Source organism: Crinia signifera, chromosome 5, assembly GCF_055691185.1.
Source record: "Crinia signifera chromosome 5, ASM5569118v1, whole genome shotgun sequence".
NCBI lineage: Eukaryota > Metazoa > Chordata > Amphibia > Anura > Myobatrachidae > Crinia > Crinia signifera.
In genome coordinates this window covers 320342368-320360070 of record NC_139221.1, presented here as the reverse complement: position 1 = coordinate 320360070, position 17703 = coordinate 320342368, and the positions used below count along the sequence as shown (strand labels likewise).

Sequence of the window (17703 nt, the reverse complement as noted above, 5' to 3'; positions counted from 1 at the left end):
GTCTCGTACTTGCCGGCTTTTAAATATTCGCATTTGCACACTTACAGTATACAATTTATTGTATTGGGCATTTGGCTCATATCATAAAACACTTGGACTGCCAACATCACTGGGAATAAGGGCAGAATTAGGGAGACTCATATGCTCTCTTAGTGATGGAAGAGCACTCCATGAAATTTGGGAGACTTAAACATTCTCAGAAGAGTATGCAAGAGTGTTCAAGCATGGGGCTATGGGTTCAAATGTGGCCAGGGCATTATCTGTGTGGATTTGAATGTTCTGTGCATGTTTCCATGGGCACTGTGGTTCCCATATCTCTGCAACCAGGACTGATCCAAGAGCCTGGGGCTGGTTTCTTAAATACTGGGGGGACCCCAACAATTTTTTCCCATATTTGGGAAACCGGGACTGGTCCAAAGAGCCTGCTACTGGTTATGCTCTGGGTGGGGTGTGTGTGTGTGGGGGATAGTGAGGACCGCACATCATTTATTTATTTAAGATTTTACCACTCATGTTACTAAACAATTGCTTGTTCTAAAAAAAAAAATTACAATTAGGTGCGATTTTTTTAACGGTTGTAAAAAATCCTACCCTATTACATCTCACCCATCTCAGATCATTTTTTGAAGACTATTTCTGTGAGTGTCACGCGCTTCCCATTCACCTGTTTACCATGAGCAGAACCACTGTGAAAACTAAATGACATGAAAATATCCTGCTTGCTCATCTTTCATAATTGGTAGTGCACAAGACCATATTTATAAGCCGAAATCCATAACTAACTATATTAGGAATTTGGTTGCTCTCAACTTTCCCAAATCAACACAAGATGAAGAAACTATAGAGTACATGATAGCACAAATAAATACCAAGATAAAGACCTTATGAAACTTGTTTGGTGTAGCAATGTCAATCACTTTAATAAGGGACTTACTGTATATGAATTTGGTACTTATATGTTAGTACCAAACAGTTGGGCGCCCACTATAGTTACTACGCTCATACCCCCACTATCCATGTAGGCTTGGAGTTGATTATATATAGTGTGGCGATCGCAGCAAACCACCGAGCCCGAAGCGTGGCGAGCATAGCGAGCCCCGCGAGAGGACATGGAAAACTAAGCAAATAGCTTAGTGGGTGCCCAACTAACATAAGTACCATGAATTTTAAAGATGACAACAAAAATAGGTATATTGTATAGCTGTAGTAGGTACAGGGTATTAGGGCCAACCTACAGATGGAGCCCCTTTCATTCAATGTCGGCACTCGCCAGAATGTCCTTGCTGGGAGGCTGAGAGGGACTCCATTAGACTGGGATGCACGAGCGTCTCACAGGCACGCGGGTCCCAGTCACTCAGCCGCTGGATGGTGGGACCCTACCGGTCTCTGCTTCAGGGAGATGGGCAGGATTAGGGAAGGGTGCGGCGGGGGGTGGACCGACGGGGACCAGCGGCTAGGCGGCAGGGACCAACGGGGAGCTCCGTTGGAACGTGGTTCGCGAGCGTCACACGCGCGCGCTCCCTTCTGGCAGATGGCAGGGCCTGACGGCTGGTGATTCTATCGCAAGTATGAGGCTGGCTCCATCTGTAGACCATGGAAAGCACTTAGACCACGGAAACACTGAAAGGACCACAACCTTTTGGCCAGCAAGCATGGACTGATACGTTTTGGAATAATGTCTGAAAACCAAAACCTAAAGCAGTAAAACATTTTAATTATAAAACATCCGCAAACAAAAAGGCAACAAGGCGATGATGATGAAAGGTCTAACATTCACGCAGATAATTTAGTTGGCATTCTGATAATATATGCACACTTTCCTGGAGTCTCAATGAAGATATATGTCAAGGTTACTTTCATGATACATCAAAAGCAGGAAAGAGCCTAACCCTACCATAGAAAGATCTGCTTTCATGACTTCTCATTAAACCAGATAATAGCGTAGAACACTAAATTAGGCAAGCAAATATGTACATGTCGATTTTAAAGAAAGACGCTAAAAAGCTTTTCCAGTTTTTCAATTTTGGGACTTCTTAATTTTATATATAAGAAATATTATATATAAAGAAAAAAAATCTGAGTAGTAGAAAGTTCCAAAATATATGTACAGTACAAGTGAATCTATCACGAAAACTTAGTGAGAAGAAAATGGATATTTCCTTACACCTTGGGGGGGGTATTCTGATTAAATCGTCCCCCACGCGTTGGCACAGGGGACGATTGTTTGCAACTGTGCATGCACATAGGTTTTTATGTGCATGTGCAGCTGCTGTGTGCGAGCACCCACAGCACGAGCACACAGTAATCCGGGCGGGGGGGTGGAGGGGTGCGGGGTGGCCCGGCCGGGCAATTTGCATATGGAAATGCCAATTGTTTCATGGGTGTTCCCATGAGAATGCTGAGCGTTCCCATGCAAATTGATGCGGATGTGGGGGTGAGCAGCTGACGTCAGTGGATGTCGGCTGCCCACCCCTGTCCTCGCACAGGGCGCCCGCAGGTCTGAGACACCATAGAGGTGTCTCAGATCTGCAATCGCTGAAGAAATCATTCAATCATCCAATGTTTTCTCCCCTGCACCCAAGGCCAATTGTTTCTTAAATTGCATTATTGTTCTTTCATGCCAATTTAAGTGCCAATAACACACACAGCCAATGATTATTGAACAAATGTCATTCATAGGGCCGGATGCAATAACGCCCCAGTTGGCCGGAGATTCAGGTTCCTGGACAAACTTTTTTTGTCTTCTGTTGGAGGGGCCCGAGTCCCGCTGCCTACCCATCGTTGCAGGGAGAGAGAACTAACTGCGGCTGCAGCCTATCTTCTCCTCCCTGCCTGCAGGTCTGACACTCAATAGGTCAACATTGACAAAAGGTCGACTCAAGTAAAAAGGTGTACATTAAAATGGTTGACACATGAAAAGGTCAATACAAGTTTCACAATTTTTTACATTAGGACATTACCATCCGCATGGACTACAACTGGTAACAGTAAAGTCTACCAGGCAAAGCACTGTTGGAGCGAGGCGCCATTCCCGAACCATGGGGAAGCAAGCCATGGATGGATAGGTGTCAACAAAAATTTAAAAACCGCATTTCGACCTTTTCATATGTCAACCTTTTCTATGTTGACCATTTGATCATGTCAACATATTGCAAGTTGACTTTGTCGACCTTTTTTTGTCAACCTACTGACTGTCTACCTAGAAAGAGTCGACCTTTCAATCCACACCCCATATTCAGGCTAGATGTATGAGGACACCAGAAGTGTATGGTTCTAAAGTGCAGTTTTACTTTTGTGTTTGCACTCAAGTTCCATCGCAGGGTCTACACTTGGTGGAGAAGTTCACAGTGTCTTTTCCCCTAAACCCCTAAAAGACAAAGGCCGGCTGATATTACTACTAGCCTTAGTTGCATGCAAGCTAAAGTATGTGTATGACAGCAGTGAGCTCTGTATTGTACATATTAACCATTAAATGGGTGATAGAGAATAATGGTTTAATAGGCCTGTTTTCCATACTTATTAAGTATGAGTTAAGGTCCATACACACTGGACGTTTTTGCCCTGCGTGTATGCAGCTCTCATCGCTGGGCCGTACGTATTTTGAGATGGCAAAATTGAGCTGCTTTTAGTTCAAAATCACCCAGTGTGTATGGGCCTTTATACAAGACATTAGGGTATTAAGCATTGTAAAGGCTCAGAGCAACTGTGAGCAGGGCCGGCAATTGGCACCAGAGTGCCCAAGCACTCACACGCTCCACGCAGGTGATGCAGCCGCCTCCACTGCACTCCACAGGGGGGGGGGGGAGACTTGGTGATGGGAGATGTAGTGGGGGGACGGGGTTTGGTGATGCGGCTCCGGGTGGGCTCCGGGGGTCACTCACCTGCTCCCAGCTCCTTTCTTCCTGCTCTCCTCGGAGGGAGCGCTGCTGCTTCCTGCTGCTCACCACCGCCCACCGGCAAATGCCTAATCCTGCCTAGTGGTGGCGCCGGCCCTGACTGTGAGCCAGTACCATCTATGGTGGGTGACCTCATGCTACGTAGGAGACACTTTCCAGTGAGGGTACACCTATTTGGGTGATTTAAAGTGTATTTTATTCTGTATATATAAAAAAATGAACGCTGTTCAAGTTTACAGACGGTATTGCAATATTTGCGTTTGGTTGAGTTTTTGTACAGAAGAACCCTGTTTAGCTGGAGAACAATTGCCCATGTGAGGGATTACTAAAGGGCTTTATACGCTGTTTTTTCACCTCCACATGAAGGCAATTCAGGTAATCGTCAATACATTTTTGCAGACAGGTCTGCGCTATGGTTTGATGTTTTTAAGCTTTTAGGACGGATTCATCAGTTGTAATCCAGTAGATCTAAAGAAGTTATCATCTTTTATCTGAGGACTCTATTATATTCCCATTGTGGTGTGTGTGTAGTTTGTGTGATATCGCCTTTATGTGACACCTTCTGGTGTTTTGTGCAGCTATTTTTAGAGATCCTGGCCAGCATCCCATACGGCTGCCAAACTCGAGCGCTATGACATCTGACCCCTGTGTTTTTGCTTGATCACAGGTCCATTTTCGCTGCTAAAAATAGTTACTTATCACGATATCCAACCATTTTTATCGTCCAAAACGGCATTTAGCACACTTAGGGGACTGATTCAGACCTGTTTGCTAAGCTGCGTATACTCTTGGCCTAGCAAACAGGTAAACACCGTCCACCGCCCGACCGAATGCTCGCCCCACCCGCCGCACAAATCCCCGCATGCGAGCGGATGTGTAAGCTTACCCACCTCCACGCATTGGACCGCACAGGGAGGAAAGATCACTCGATGGTCGCTCACCATTGAATTAATTTTTTCTTCCATTCATGGATAAAAGCAACTCTATACTTGCTTTTATCCTGGGCAGAGATGGCCGAAAGGGGGGAGGGTGCTGACATCATGTGACATCAGCTGCCCACCCCCAGCAGGCATTGCCACATCCCCCAGAGGGCATCACCACAGCAGGCATCACCACTTCTGCATCTGTAGGGGAATGCCCAGCGTTTTTACGAGGATGCCCTCCCTTCCCTGAGCCAACTGCTCACCAAAGCCATTCGTTCCTGGGGTGTCCGCTTGGGCGTATTTGCGCATGGATATTAGGGATAAATGAATTGTTTGGTCAGTTTGGTCAGTGCCATTCCAAAAAAGTAAAAAAAAAAACTAAAAAAGGGATTTATAAAATAAACAGTGTCTTCACATACAATTGCTTTAAAGAAAGTATTTTACTTTTGTGTTATCCATAAACATAATGATTTATTGTTGGATGTACTGTAGTAAATAATCTATACAGATGTAGCGCTTCTCATCCTTGGCCGGCGCTCGCCAGATCCCTTTCACTGGCGAGTGCCGGCGATAGAGACTGGGACCCACTTCAGGGAGATGCTGCACAGTTTGGGGGAGGGGGGGGGGTTGGGTCGGCGATGGGGGCCGCTAGCGATGGCGGGGGAAGCAGCAGGGACCCTCGCCAAGGTCCGTTGCCACGGGGTGCGCAAGCGTCTCATGCGCGAGCGCCCCTGTCGGTAGCCGGGCGCTGGCGGGGGATGGCGGTAGAATCGACCATCCCCTGCAAAAATGAGCCCGGCTACATCTGTATCACAGATGCAAATTTACTCCTGGTTTCAAAGTAATGCCTAGTCAATCTAACAACCGACTGACTAGGAGAGAATTCAATTACTGTGTCATTAATTTAACAATGACAGCAGTAGAGAGATATTTTGGGAGATGTAAACGAGGAACTTTATATTCCTACAATCTACATAATGGAGCATCGTTACTCAATAAGTAAGCTATACTCTTGTACGTTGGCCCAACACAAGTCTATGGTGCCCATTGTGGAATATAATAAGAACATAAATCAAATGTAATTGTTAAATACTCATGAGACCTACCGGTAAATACAGTATGTTATAAGTTGAATAGCATCTTATAAGAGATTCAATGTAACAGATCATTTGTTCTGTTTTAAAGCTAAAAAATTAGCTTATTAGCTTGTAATAAGAGAGAAGTAGAGTATAGCTTGTATACTATAAACATTTTATTTATAAGGTACCACAAGTGGTTGGCAGCGCCTAACATAGGGCACATATTAGTACAACACAGAACGAAACAAAACAGTAACAGAAGACCTAAAACAGAGCACAGGTAAAAATTAGGCACAATTCTTAGTACACAATACAGCGGAGATGTAGGGAAGCAGAAGAGGTGTCCACTTACTACCAGGGACAGGTTGTTTTCCAAGATGAATGAACACAGGTGAGGAAAAAAGAGGGTATGGATGGTAGGTGAATACGAGAGCTTTCATTGAAATGCACGAAGAGGGTTGCGAGAACAGGAGGGAAAATGGTCCTGCTCCAAGGAGCTTACAGTCTAGAACAGGGGTGGCCAAACCGGTCCTCGAGATCTACCAACGGTCCACGTTTTCCAGGTTACCAACCTTTAAAACATGCTGGATTCATTCCTACTATAGATCCACAGGTTGCCTGGAAAACATGCACCGTTGGTAGATCTTGAGGACAGGTTTGGCCACCCCTGGTCTAGAGGGAGGGGGAGACAGACAGACAGGTGCAGGCAAATATGCCTGAAGGCAAGAAGTGAGCATTTCAGAGATGACCAGGACATAAAGGAGTAGGTAGGGAGAGAGGCACTAGGTTATACAGAAGAATAAGCTTTGATGGACAGATGGGTTTTGGAGCATTTTCAGATCATTCCAGTAAAGGGGCAGCACGGGCAAAATCTTGGAAACATGCATTGGATGCAGTAACCAGGTTAGAGGAGAAGCGATGGTCATTCACTGAATGGTGTACAATATAAGGAAAGAAGGAGGCTGTGTTATAAAGGCTATTTCTACACATTGCAATGCCCCAACACCAATCCACTGATCAGCAAAGTAAACCAGTGGACACCAACAATTGGTGGTCCATTGGGGAACCAGGAAACTTCAGCATGTTAAAAATCCTTGATTTGCCGATTGGGATTATTTTTTGATCGGATTCAGGGAATCATTGGATTCTAACATGTTTGATTTCCCTGATTCCCCAAACCCGGAATTAGCAGAATGGTGAACTGAGGCAAATATATGGGTGCCCAAAGTCACAATTATCACTATAAGAATTGATTTCTAGGTCTATTCCAAGGCTGTTATGAAAACCATTGACGTGGACTGATTCAGCTATATGGAGGTTATTCAGGTTTACATGAAAAGCTGGGAGATTCGCAGCTTTGCGTGTGGTTTAAACGCCGCCTGCATGAAAACCAGCCCCCCCTTTTGCATGCCGAGGCCCAGGTGTCATCCATGGGAATGCCCAGCATTTCATGGGCATCCCCATGAAAATGCTTGGCATTCCCATGGGAATTCGGGTGGGAGGTGTTCAAGGACATGCGAAGGGATGCAGTGGCAGCAGGGGGGGGGGGGGCGATTCGGCAGGGCAAGCTGAATTATGGCAAAGTTGCTTTAAATAAAGGTAGAGGACATTGATTTGGTTCAGATTAGGATCACAGCTACTAACATGCCCAATCCCAACAGCGCCAGGGGCCAAAGAGGGGTCCGGAGACTACAAAAAGGGTCAATGATTAGAAATATGGCAGAGTTGCATAACATAAAGGGGGTAGAGAAAAAAAAAAACTGCTCAGAGCATTATGACGCCAAAGTTTAAATGTTTACCACATTTTCGTCAGGGTAGCGAAAATGTGGTAAACATTGAAACGTTGGCGTCATCTGGTGTTCTGTGCGTTTCTTTTGGTAACTGAGTCCTGTCGAATAGCTGCTATGTTGGTTACACTTGCCCTGACAAGTGTCCCCATGGAAGGCAATGGGACTTTTCTCATTCTGTATGCAGTGAGTGCCGGGATTGTTACACATATATATATATATATATATATATATATATATATATATATATATATATATATATTCAAAAGTATAGAATAATGAATGAATACATTAATAAATAGAGAAGAAAATTAATAAATTTCTAAATGAGATAACTAACAGCTTGGAAAATAGATGCTGGTTTGGGGAAAATAGTTCCTCTTTGTCGGAGTTAAAGCTTTTAAGCGAAGACCCCAAGAACTCTGCTAGGATTATTACTATGATGCTAATGGAAAATATAATAGCAATGTAATAGCCATATTACACAATAATGAACCAGCCAGAGTGCTTCGTGGGAAATTTCTAGACATTGAAGTTTAATTCTTAAGCAGCTATTTTTTTTAGATTACACATGTAATATATGCTTCCAGTGGATCCTGTGAGTTCTCTGCACATGAACAAGTCAAACATCGTATTTTGCATTAACATATGTAGGTAGCTTTTGTTTCACAACATAGGTACCGAATCTACTGCAAAAACTAAGTTCTGTCCAATACAAAATACTGTGCAATATTTGGTACCTCGTGCTAGAGGTGGACATGAGAAATAACTTTGAAATCTCTATTCTAGAAGTTGATGTACACTAGTCAACATTATTGCATTAAATGTTAGAAGCATTTACCGTTCCTAATAGCCTAAGGCAGGGGTGGCCAAACCGGTCCTTGAGATCTAGCAACGGTCCACGTTTTCCAGATCACCTAGCTGGTGCACAGCTATAGTCATTACTAATTGTCACATTTTCAAACCTGACGCATTCATTCCTACTTTAGATCCATAGGTTACCTGGAAAACATGCACCGTTGGTAGATCTTGAGGACAGGTTTGGCCACCCCTGTCCTAAGGCTTCCGAACTATATGCCAAAATAAGAAGCCATCGAAGTCAAAATAACACATGGGATTGGGATTTATTCCAGATGTGTTATTGCACAATCGTGTGTCCTTTTTAGGCTGAGAAAAATAACCCCTAATTGGATACCGTGATAAAGGCCATTGGTCATAAATTGTGATATCAGGCTTAAAATGATTTGCTTCTAATTGGATACCCCCCCACCCCCACCCAATGTATTAAATCAGGCTCTATGTGGGAACCAGAGACAGAAGTGCATGGTTAAGTGATGGGTGGTGGAGAACCTATAACTTTTTTGTTTTACTTCCCCTCTGCTAAACATGGGAACATTAAACTCAGGGTAAAGGATACATGAGGAGAAAAGTATGTGCTCCCTCTCAGCTACAACTGTCTTTATAAAGGGAGGCCGGAATAAATGCTCATACAACTCCAATAACATAAAATCTTTATAGAGAGATCTAATGGTGAGGGGGTGCGTGATGCCACATCATAGGCATGCAAGATTGTCTATTGCCACATCAGGGGCATGCAGTCATGTCTGATACCAGGTCAAGGGAATGTGGGGATATCTGCGGACCATATTGATCAACAATCCTTCTTATTATTCACTAGTTCCTATAACTTCCTTAGAATCTTGGTACATCTTGACACAGTAGAGAGCCAAGAGCTGTGATGATCATTATAGCAACCAATTCTGCAGTATCGTAACTTGCCAAGTTGATGAAAGAACCCTGACAATGTAAGGATTGGCTTTTCTGAATGATACATTTTCAGAAACTGCTTACAGAATGTCCAACCAAGTTTGATAGGATGAGTTCCACATAAGGGGTCAGATATATGAAGAGTCGATATGGGGGAGAAGGGGTATCATTGCACGTTATGTGCACTGATACCGCTTCTCCCCCATGTACGAATGAGCTGGTGAGCGCTAAATTACTATGTGCCCCTGTCCATATCGATACTGCTATCTAAGTGATAGCAGGCCGATATGCAAGGCGAATGTATGAATGATCAGCAGCACTAACCGTTCTGCCTGCTGCTGCTATCAGATTCACCAGCAACAGGCTAGCGAAGTCCCATCTCCACAGCAGGGACAGCGTTGTCCCTGCTGCTGGCTGTGGGCTGCGCTGGAGATCTCGCATGATTAGCGGGGTCCCACATATGCCCAGTCCAGCCGGCCAGGGGGGGAAAGAGGGGGGATTTTTAAAAATGCGCATGAGCAGGCCTGAGGGGACACCGATAAGGAGAGCCATTAACACCGGGCAGAGCGGCTCTCCTAATCGGGACGTGGGGGGTTAATACATTCGGCATCTATGGGTGCCCGCTTCTCCTCGTTATGCAATAACCAATAGTTAACAAACGAAAAGGGCAAGATAATACATCTGTCCCATGATGAGATGCAGAGAATTAGAGGAATATTTAATTAAGGTCAATTTAGATTTTTTAATCAATCTTAAATAACTGATAGTCTACTGTAGTATGGTATTGAGTTTCAAGGGTTATAAGGCACGTGAACTAACCAATGATTTTTCAGTATTTATTTTCAAATGTTAGTATGTGTGTTTTACTGCCATAAGTTAAACATCAGTTTACATAGATTTCTAATCAATGAAAATCAGTTTTTAGTAAACACACCGTTAGCATAAGTGACATTAGTAGGTCACAGCAGAAGTACAATTTTGAAACTAAGGGGCCGATTCAGGATCACTCGTAGCGATCAGAACTCGGCCACAGCCTTGATGGTCGGGGTTTAAACCCCAACAGCAAATGGCTTCTGCGAGGTACACACTCGCCGGGCTGTTAAATGCGGGGGGAGGTCCAGGGGCAAAAATGGGGCTCACCCATGGGGATGCAGGCAGGCCAATGCCTGTGGGGAGCGGGGAGCTAATGTCACAGGATGAGAGGCCCCCGCCCCGTCTTTGTCCTAGCGCTCACAAATAAAAGTCAATTGAAACTGACTAATTTGTGAAGGCAGGAGAAATTATTTGATTGGTTGGCGACCATCAAATGGCCATCAAATGATTTCTCCTGCTAGTGGACGCATGGGAGGGGATGTGTTCTCGTACACATTCCCTCACATGGTACTGAGGGTATTCGGCGCGGGGGGGGGGTTATTAGGCAAGGCGGCAGTTGGCGCCTCAGGCGTACGGTAAACAGTGATGTTCGCTGCTTAATGAGCCAACATGAATTAGGGCTAAGACAGAAGCTGTGCATACACTTTGACTTTTCTTCTGAAGTTCATAAGAATACAATGAAGATCTTTGAAGAAAGGAAATAGAAGAGAAATAATGGCAACTGTAAAGGAGTCTTACAGTACCATTCAGGATGGATGCTGATCATTATTTAAAACATTTTTTCGCAGACCAGAAAGAAAAAGATTGTAATCTACAGAACATTAGAAAGTCTTTGAATAGGAGATTTGTGTCATTTTGTTTAAGAGAAGGATATATTTTGGATATAATTTACAGGTAGAAGTGGCATGATTTGAAGATTGAAAGAAAATAAGCATTATATAAAGTAGTAGGGGGTCTCAATCCTGCAGCTAAAGAGATTCAAAAGCTATTCCACTCCTGTGGACAATTGATAATATAATTTAACTTCGGTGTTGATAAAAAAACGGTAAACAAAAACCTGTATAACTTTCCAAACAATGCGTCCCAATGAATAAAGTTCAGTAAGTATGCATTAGTCTCCAAATGTCTACAATTAAGTGAATGAAGATGTCCATCGCAATTTTCATGAGTTGTCACATGCATGGAAAAAAAGAAAGTTTATCATAGTATATCATTATCAATATTAGAATCACAATCCCCGTGAGTCAGGATATTATGGGTGTGTTTTCTGGGTAATCCATTTTCCCCACATTTGATTTGAGGGCACTACACACATGACAAAAGCGGTAATGTGGTGCTCACACCTATGCTTACATATAAGAAGCAGATATCAAACACGTAAAGGTTTCTTTCATCCACCTTGCCTCCAGAATGATGGTGAATAATCAAAATGTATAACGAAAAACAAATATATAGGCTCCAATGAGTGTAAATATAACTTAATTAAAAAAAGACATAAAAACTATGAGGCTCTGACAAAGTGTGAAGTTGCACCAACGCCAACCATACCAGATGTAACCCAGGTGATAAGTATGGTGTCCAAATGTGCATAATTAAAAATCAACACGTTTCAGCACACTACGATGCCTTTATCAAGATAAGTGTTGAAAAGACCTGTACGGGTACACATTGACACATGGACAAAAACATCTTAATGGACTTCCACACAAGCTCCTGATTAGTATCGTCATAGGTTCAAAGGTAAAGCATTTATGGTCTGCTTCCATTACTTAAAATATAATCTTTAAAAAAAAAAAAATTGCCAATATTGGAATAATGAAAATGTTATAGTATTCCTATAGCAGATTTTTTTTGTAAAAAAAAGCAAGAAACCAGGCAATATACTCTGTACTAGCCTTTACTTTCTCACTGCATTATCCATCACTTAATGTCCAAACTCTTACTGACACAGGACTTGTTATTTTCTACTATTACTTTTCCTTTATCAAGTCCATATTTTCAGCTCTCCTATGACTCAAAATAATTACATCACAATATCATCTCTATATCTACCTCTCACTTATGATCCAACAGCCTTATAAAGCAACACACACCATGAAACACATTGCGGAAAATCCTTTTGAGTCTTTTTTTTTATCTTTTTAATTTTTTGTTTCTAAGGATAATACAAATAAAAAGATAGAAAAGTGGAATAAAAAAAATTTTGAATTCTCAAAAAAAAAAAAAAAATACTGTTGGCAGTTAACGATACAAAGATTAAAATTATGACTTCAATCCAAGTTTGTGAAAAATGGACTTCTCTCAAACCCTTCACAGAATAATCAGAGAGAACTGTAAATTGGTACTATAGGTAACTCAGGAAACTAAGGCCATATTTTATGCCTAGGTATTAATTTTGTAACCTATTATGTATTGTACCCCTTTTACACCGCCGCAAAAACCCGGGTCATCGGCTGGTCAGACCCAGGTCAGCGGCGGTGTAGGGTCATGCCGTGTCCCTTTACAGGGACTTCTACCCAGGTCCTGACGTCATCTCCAAGCGGCGGTGTAAAATGGAGCAAACGCCGGGGCGCACCCGGCTTGAAGCGGGGATGAAAAACCCGGGTGCAACACGGATTTTTTGTTGTAAAAGGGGTATTACATAGTGCAAGCTAAAACAAACAAAAAAAAACCCATAGTGAACATCATTTAAAAAGTGTGAAGACATATAATGGTGGAATATACTGCACCTTTATCTTTTTAGCAAAGCACTGTTGTAGCTTTGAAGTTAGGACCAATTGGAAGGACATCAAAGGACCAATGTGTCTAATATGAGTTCCATTGTTGCTGACAATAGGAAACAACCATAGGCTCATTTAATATAATAGATAAAATAATTTTGATTGAATTTCAGCATGTTATTTATGCAAATAATGATGCAAGAAAGAATGTTCGATGACAGACATCCTAGTAGATAATAATTGGCACCTTTGTCATTCAGAAAACAAGGATATCATAAAATATGCTTAACCCATAAATGTTCTTTACAAGCACATTAACACCACTGGAAGTTACAACCTCTTACCTAACATTAAGAAGGCCAATTGGTTTCAGTCCTGTTCTCCAGTGAGTGTTTTACCTGCTTCCTGGCAAAAAAAGATATTGATTACAAAATTAAAAGAAAGTAAAAAAAAAATTAGACAATGTTTTTAATTTTATTAAAATTCTATGAACAGTTTCCAATTAGAAAAGTTAACTGTTAACTTTAATTCTGTTGATTACTAAAGTTTATGGACAACATAATTGTCAAACAGCTAGTTATGAAATTTTACAGATTGTTTTATAATATAATACTGAGGCTTTTTATGAGATTAAAGAAAAATTAAAAGTTTAAAATGGGAATTTAGGGGCCTTAAAGTCACAAAAAAATGAAACTTTCTAGTTGGTATTCCACCTGCTTTTTTATTAGTTATGTTAAAGAGAAATTAATGAATATTAAAATCTTATTTGATTTATTTACCTTTGCATATGAAGATCGTTTTAAGGGTTACACATCCTCTGCCACGGATGAAAGCGATCTCAATTAGTCATGTCAGAAAGTCTTTAAAAGCTTTGTGCTAATTGCTCCCATCACGGTACGAAGTTCTCATTAAGGAATCAAAATTCTTATAAATTCCAAAGTTGCACTAGTGAAAAAATGCTCAACAAAATGAAAACTAGTCACATTTTTATCTTCAGAAAACTCAATCTAATTTAAAACCAATTTAAATACATTATTTTGTTTGCATAGTTTTATTGTGGTACTTAAGCAGATCAATACCATTTATACAGCATTTATTCTTAGAGTGATAATGTGAATGTGTTTAATTTTATACCAAATTTAAGACAAACTGCACAGTGTTTAATGTCAACCTTTTATAATAATCAGTGTTATAAATATTTTTCCTGTTTACTACTATTTATTTTAGTTTTTTTTAAAGGATACATAAAATTACTGTTTCACACACATTTTTTTTTCAAAAGTTTATTAGTATTAAGCAACAGTAAACTTTGCTCAACACTACAGTACATTTCAAGACTTGTTACAAAAAGATACCACATTATTTGCATTTGTGATTTTTTTTCTTTTCATTTATGCAGTTTTACATGTGAAAAGTAGCAAATTGTTAAAGTAAAGCTGAAAACTAAAGTTTGTCAAAAACCCTTTAAAATAAGAGGTTACGCTTATGTTAAAGAATGGATTAACATATTTAGTCAATCTAACTGGTTTAACACTAGTTAAAAGTTAAATTCATCCTTTTGACCACCTATTTTCAAATACAGACTATCGTATATAACAAGGTTGGTTTACAATGTTTTGTTCATTTGGTTTTTTCAAAGATAAATTTAAAAAAAAAATGTTTAGATTCAGTCCATCCTTTCATTCGGGTTTAGAAGGATTTTAATGGAAAGGGAATGAGCGTTCATAGAAAAAAAATTACTTTGAACAGTAAACAGGACTGGAGGAGAGGGTATAATTCACATCAGACTGTACAATCAGTATCTTGTATATGGTTGATCTCTGTAGGTGCCTTTTGTAGCTCTTGAGGAAGCAGCCTTGTGTCTGGAGTTTGCCCAATCTTCTTGTCCTGATGAATACAATTAATTATTTTACCATGTATTCTTTATTTCAATTAAACATTGTATCTCAAACTTTGGAAGATTGTAACCATAAAAGTGGCAATGGTTATATGTTTGACATTTCATAATATTTTTTGATGCAGAGTTCAAAAAAATTATCAAACTGTGAATTCTGTACCCTAAATTATGTGAAATGTGTCAGTACAAATCAAGAATTAGTTAGTGTTTATTGACACTAATTTTCTGTGGAAAAAAATAGTATTTATTTATATTTTTATTAAAAAACAAAACCTGTTAACTATTGCTCTGGGTACTGATAGTACTCCATTTTGTTTTATGAACCAAACTTCAATGTGCAGGTACTGTACTACTACCAATATGCCAATTCTGACTTTCCAAAACCTCAGAACCCCCATATCAGGTGATATGGGGGTGGCGTCTTATAAGTTCAACACCTCCCATTTACAGTAGGTTAAGCAAAGATGCCTCTCAGAGTAATCTTTAATTTTGTGATAGACTTAGTTATGTAACCCCTGGGCAGCTCCCTAAAGCTGTCACCTGAAAAAGCCGGGCCTGCATATATAGCACTATTATTACTTTAAAAAATCTACAAGTTTAAGGAGAATTCCCTGCTTGATGCTCATACATAAAACTCAGTTTGAATGCCCTATTCAGTTCATATGCAAAGAGAATATATAAAGTATATAAAAATTGGCATTTGTTTATATATTTTTTTCTTAGATCATGAAATAAAAATATATTATTTATTAATTCATCAATGCAATAGTAAACAAATAAAACTCTAACATATAATAATAATACTAATACTAATACTAATACTAATAATAATAATAATAATAATAATAATTTGTAAATTACTTAACCATTTTACTTAGAAATGCATTTGTTTATATTTTATTTTCTTAGATCATGAAATAAAAATGTAATATTTATTGGTTAATTCATCAACGCAATAATAAACAAATAAAAAAACTCTAAAATTTTATCATAATAATAATATTAATAATTTGTAAATCACTTCACCATTTTTCTTAATAATGCCTTAGACAACCAGTTGTCTTAAGTGGTCACAATTGATAAATTGTAGTGCACAAAGTGTTTTAATTTATTTAAAATTAAATGTACCATTTGTAAGAGGTCACACATATGGCTAGTTTATTTCAAAACAAAAACTTTAACATGATAAACAAGAAACATTCAAAGCAAATGTTACATTAAGGTTATAGAGAAGAGCACAAGTAACTGTATAAGAAAATATTAAATCACCTGAAGCACGGTGAAGTCAATTATAATAAAGAATGGTGATGATAATGATGATAAGATTGTCTAGAACAATCCATCTCCCCAAACTAAACATGCATGAATGAAGTACAGTATTCGTGTAAAGGAGGACAACAAAGGGCCGATGGCAAATCTGACAAGTATTCAATTTTATATTTCAAGTGGTAAAAATGGTACTTGTTTCCTAGCAGGGCGCCCAGTACACTGCAAGCGTACAGGGCTATTCTCCGTAGCAAAATCGCATCACATTGCATCTCATGGGCCATTATAGTGCCATGCGATGCGGTGCAATTTTTTTACGTAATTTATTCACTGCTCTGTTGGCCCTAGGGGATTGCATTGCATTGCATTGCACCTCCCGAAAAATTGCATGAGATTTTATAGGGTGCGATGCCATGCCATTAGCTATACAGTTGTATGACATACAATGAGGTTTCACTGACTCCCCCACTATCCACGCCACCCCGAAGAATGGCGAATGGCGGCGGAACGAATTCTCCTGACCTTTTTATACCCCCACTATCCACGTCAAGCCTGAAGCGTGGCGAGCGGACGCGGATTACTTTACATGTATTTCGCGTCCCCTGCTGGCAATGCAATGCAATCCCCTAGGGCCAACAGAGCAGTGAATAAATTACATAAAAAAATCGCATCGCATGGCACTATAATGGCCCATGAGATGCAATGCAATGCGATTTTGCTACGGTAGCGTACGTAAGAAAACTGCTAGGAAACAAGTACTCTAAAAAATGCTCTTTATTGGAACATGGCAAAATAAATAATATACCTTTGAAAGAAATTACATGATATCTCAACTATAATATGTTGGATGACATGTCAGAACCATATAAACCATGTTGAGTAATAATCTATTTGGGGGGGGGGGTATACAATTACCCCAGCAAAAACATCGGGAGCAAAAAAAAAATTCCAATGTTTTTGCAGATTTATTTTTGCATCATGCTATTCTGATAAAAAGACACATTTAGCATAAAGACACAGGAGTTCGCCCAGCCACAGCTTGCTTTCACTGAAAATGGTGCTGCCTTTGGGAATTATGCTTTGTCTGCCTGAGGCCGGTGAAAAAAATCCCATATACTGTAAGCAGCTGCGTCCTGTCCAGTCACTGCCCCACTACTGCTGCAGCAACCAGGATAGACAGGGAGGGTGGCTGGGAGCTAACGCTCAGAACCATGACCCACATACACCCACAGCTATCAATGGGAGCCAGAGATGGTGCCGGCAGTGAAAGCCAGACCGGTGGCCATCAGCAGCATCAAGGGCCATCAGTGGGAGCAATCAGTGGGAGATGGTGCTGGAGCTGAGGCAGCTGACACAATCACCAATAAGCTGCAGCTTGTGCTGGCTTATCGTGGTGAACAGGATAACTCCAGGTGATATCATTACCTGTGATTAGTGATCATGGGTACTAGGATATCACTCTGTATGCACGGTCCTATGTTTTGCACAACTCCAA

General features: G+C 40.5%; 1 protein-coding gene across 4 annotated transcripts in view; it reads right to left on the bottom strand.

Annotated features, from left to right (window-relative positions):
- Positions 1-13383: 13383 nt before the first annotated feature.
- KHDRBS3 (KH RNA binding domain containing, signal transduction associated 3) overlaps positions 13384-17703 on the bottom strand; it is a 100533-nt gene continuing 96213 nt past the window's right edge. For 2 of the 4 annotated variants that reach the window (XM_083144888.1, XM_083144889.1), the window contains one exon: positions 13650-14932. In XM_083144888.1, coding sequence (XP_083001014.1) covers positions 14841-14932 — 92 coding nt within the window. In that variant the 3' untranslated portion in view covers positions 13650-14840. Of the gene's footprint in view, positions 13451-13649; positions 14933-17703 lie in introns of those variants that run through there. The other 2 variants (XR_014444037.1, XR_014444036.1) reach the window with 2 other exon arrangements.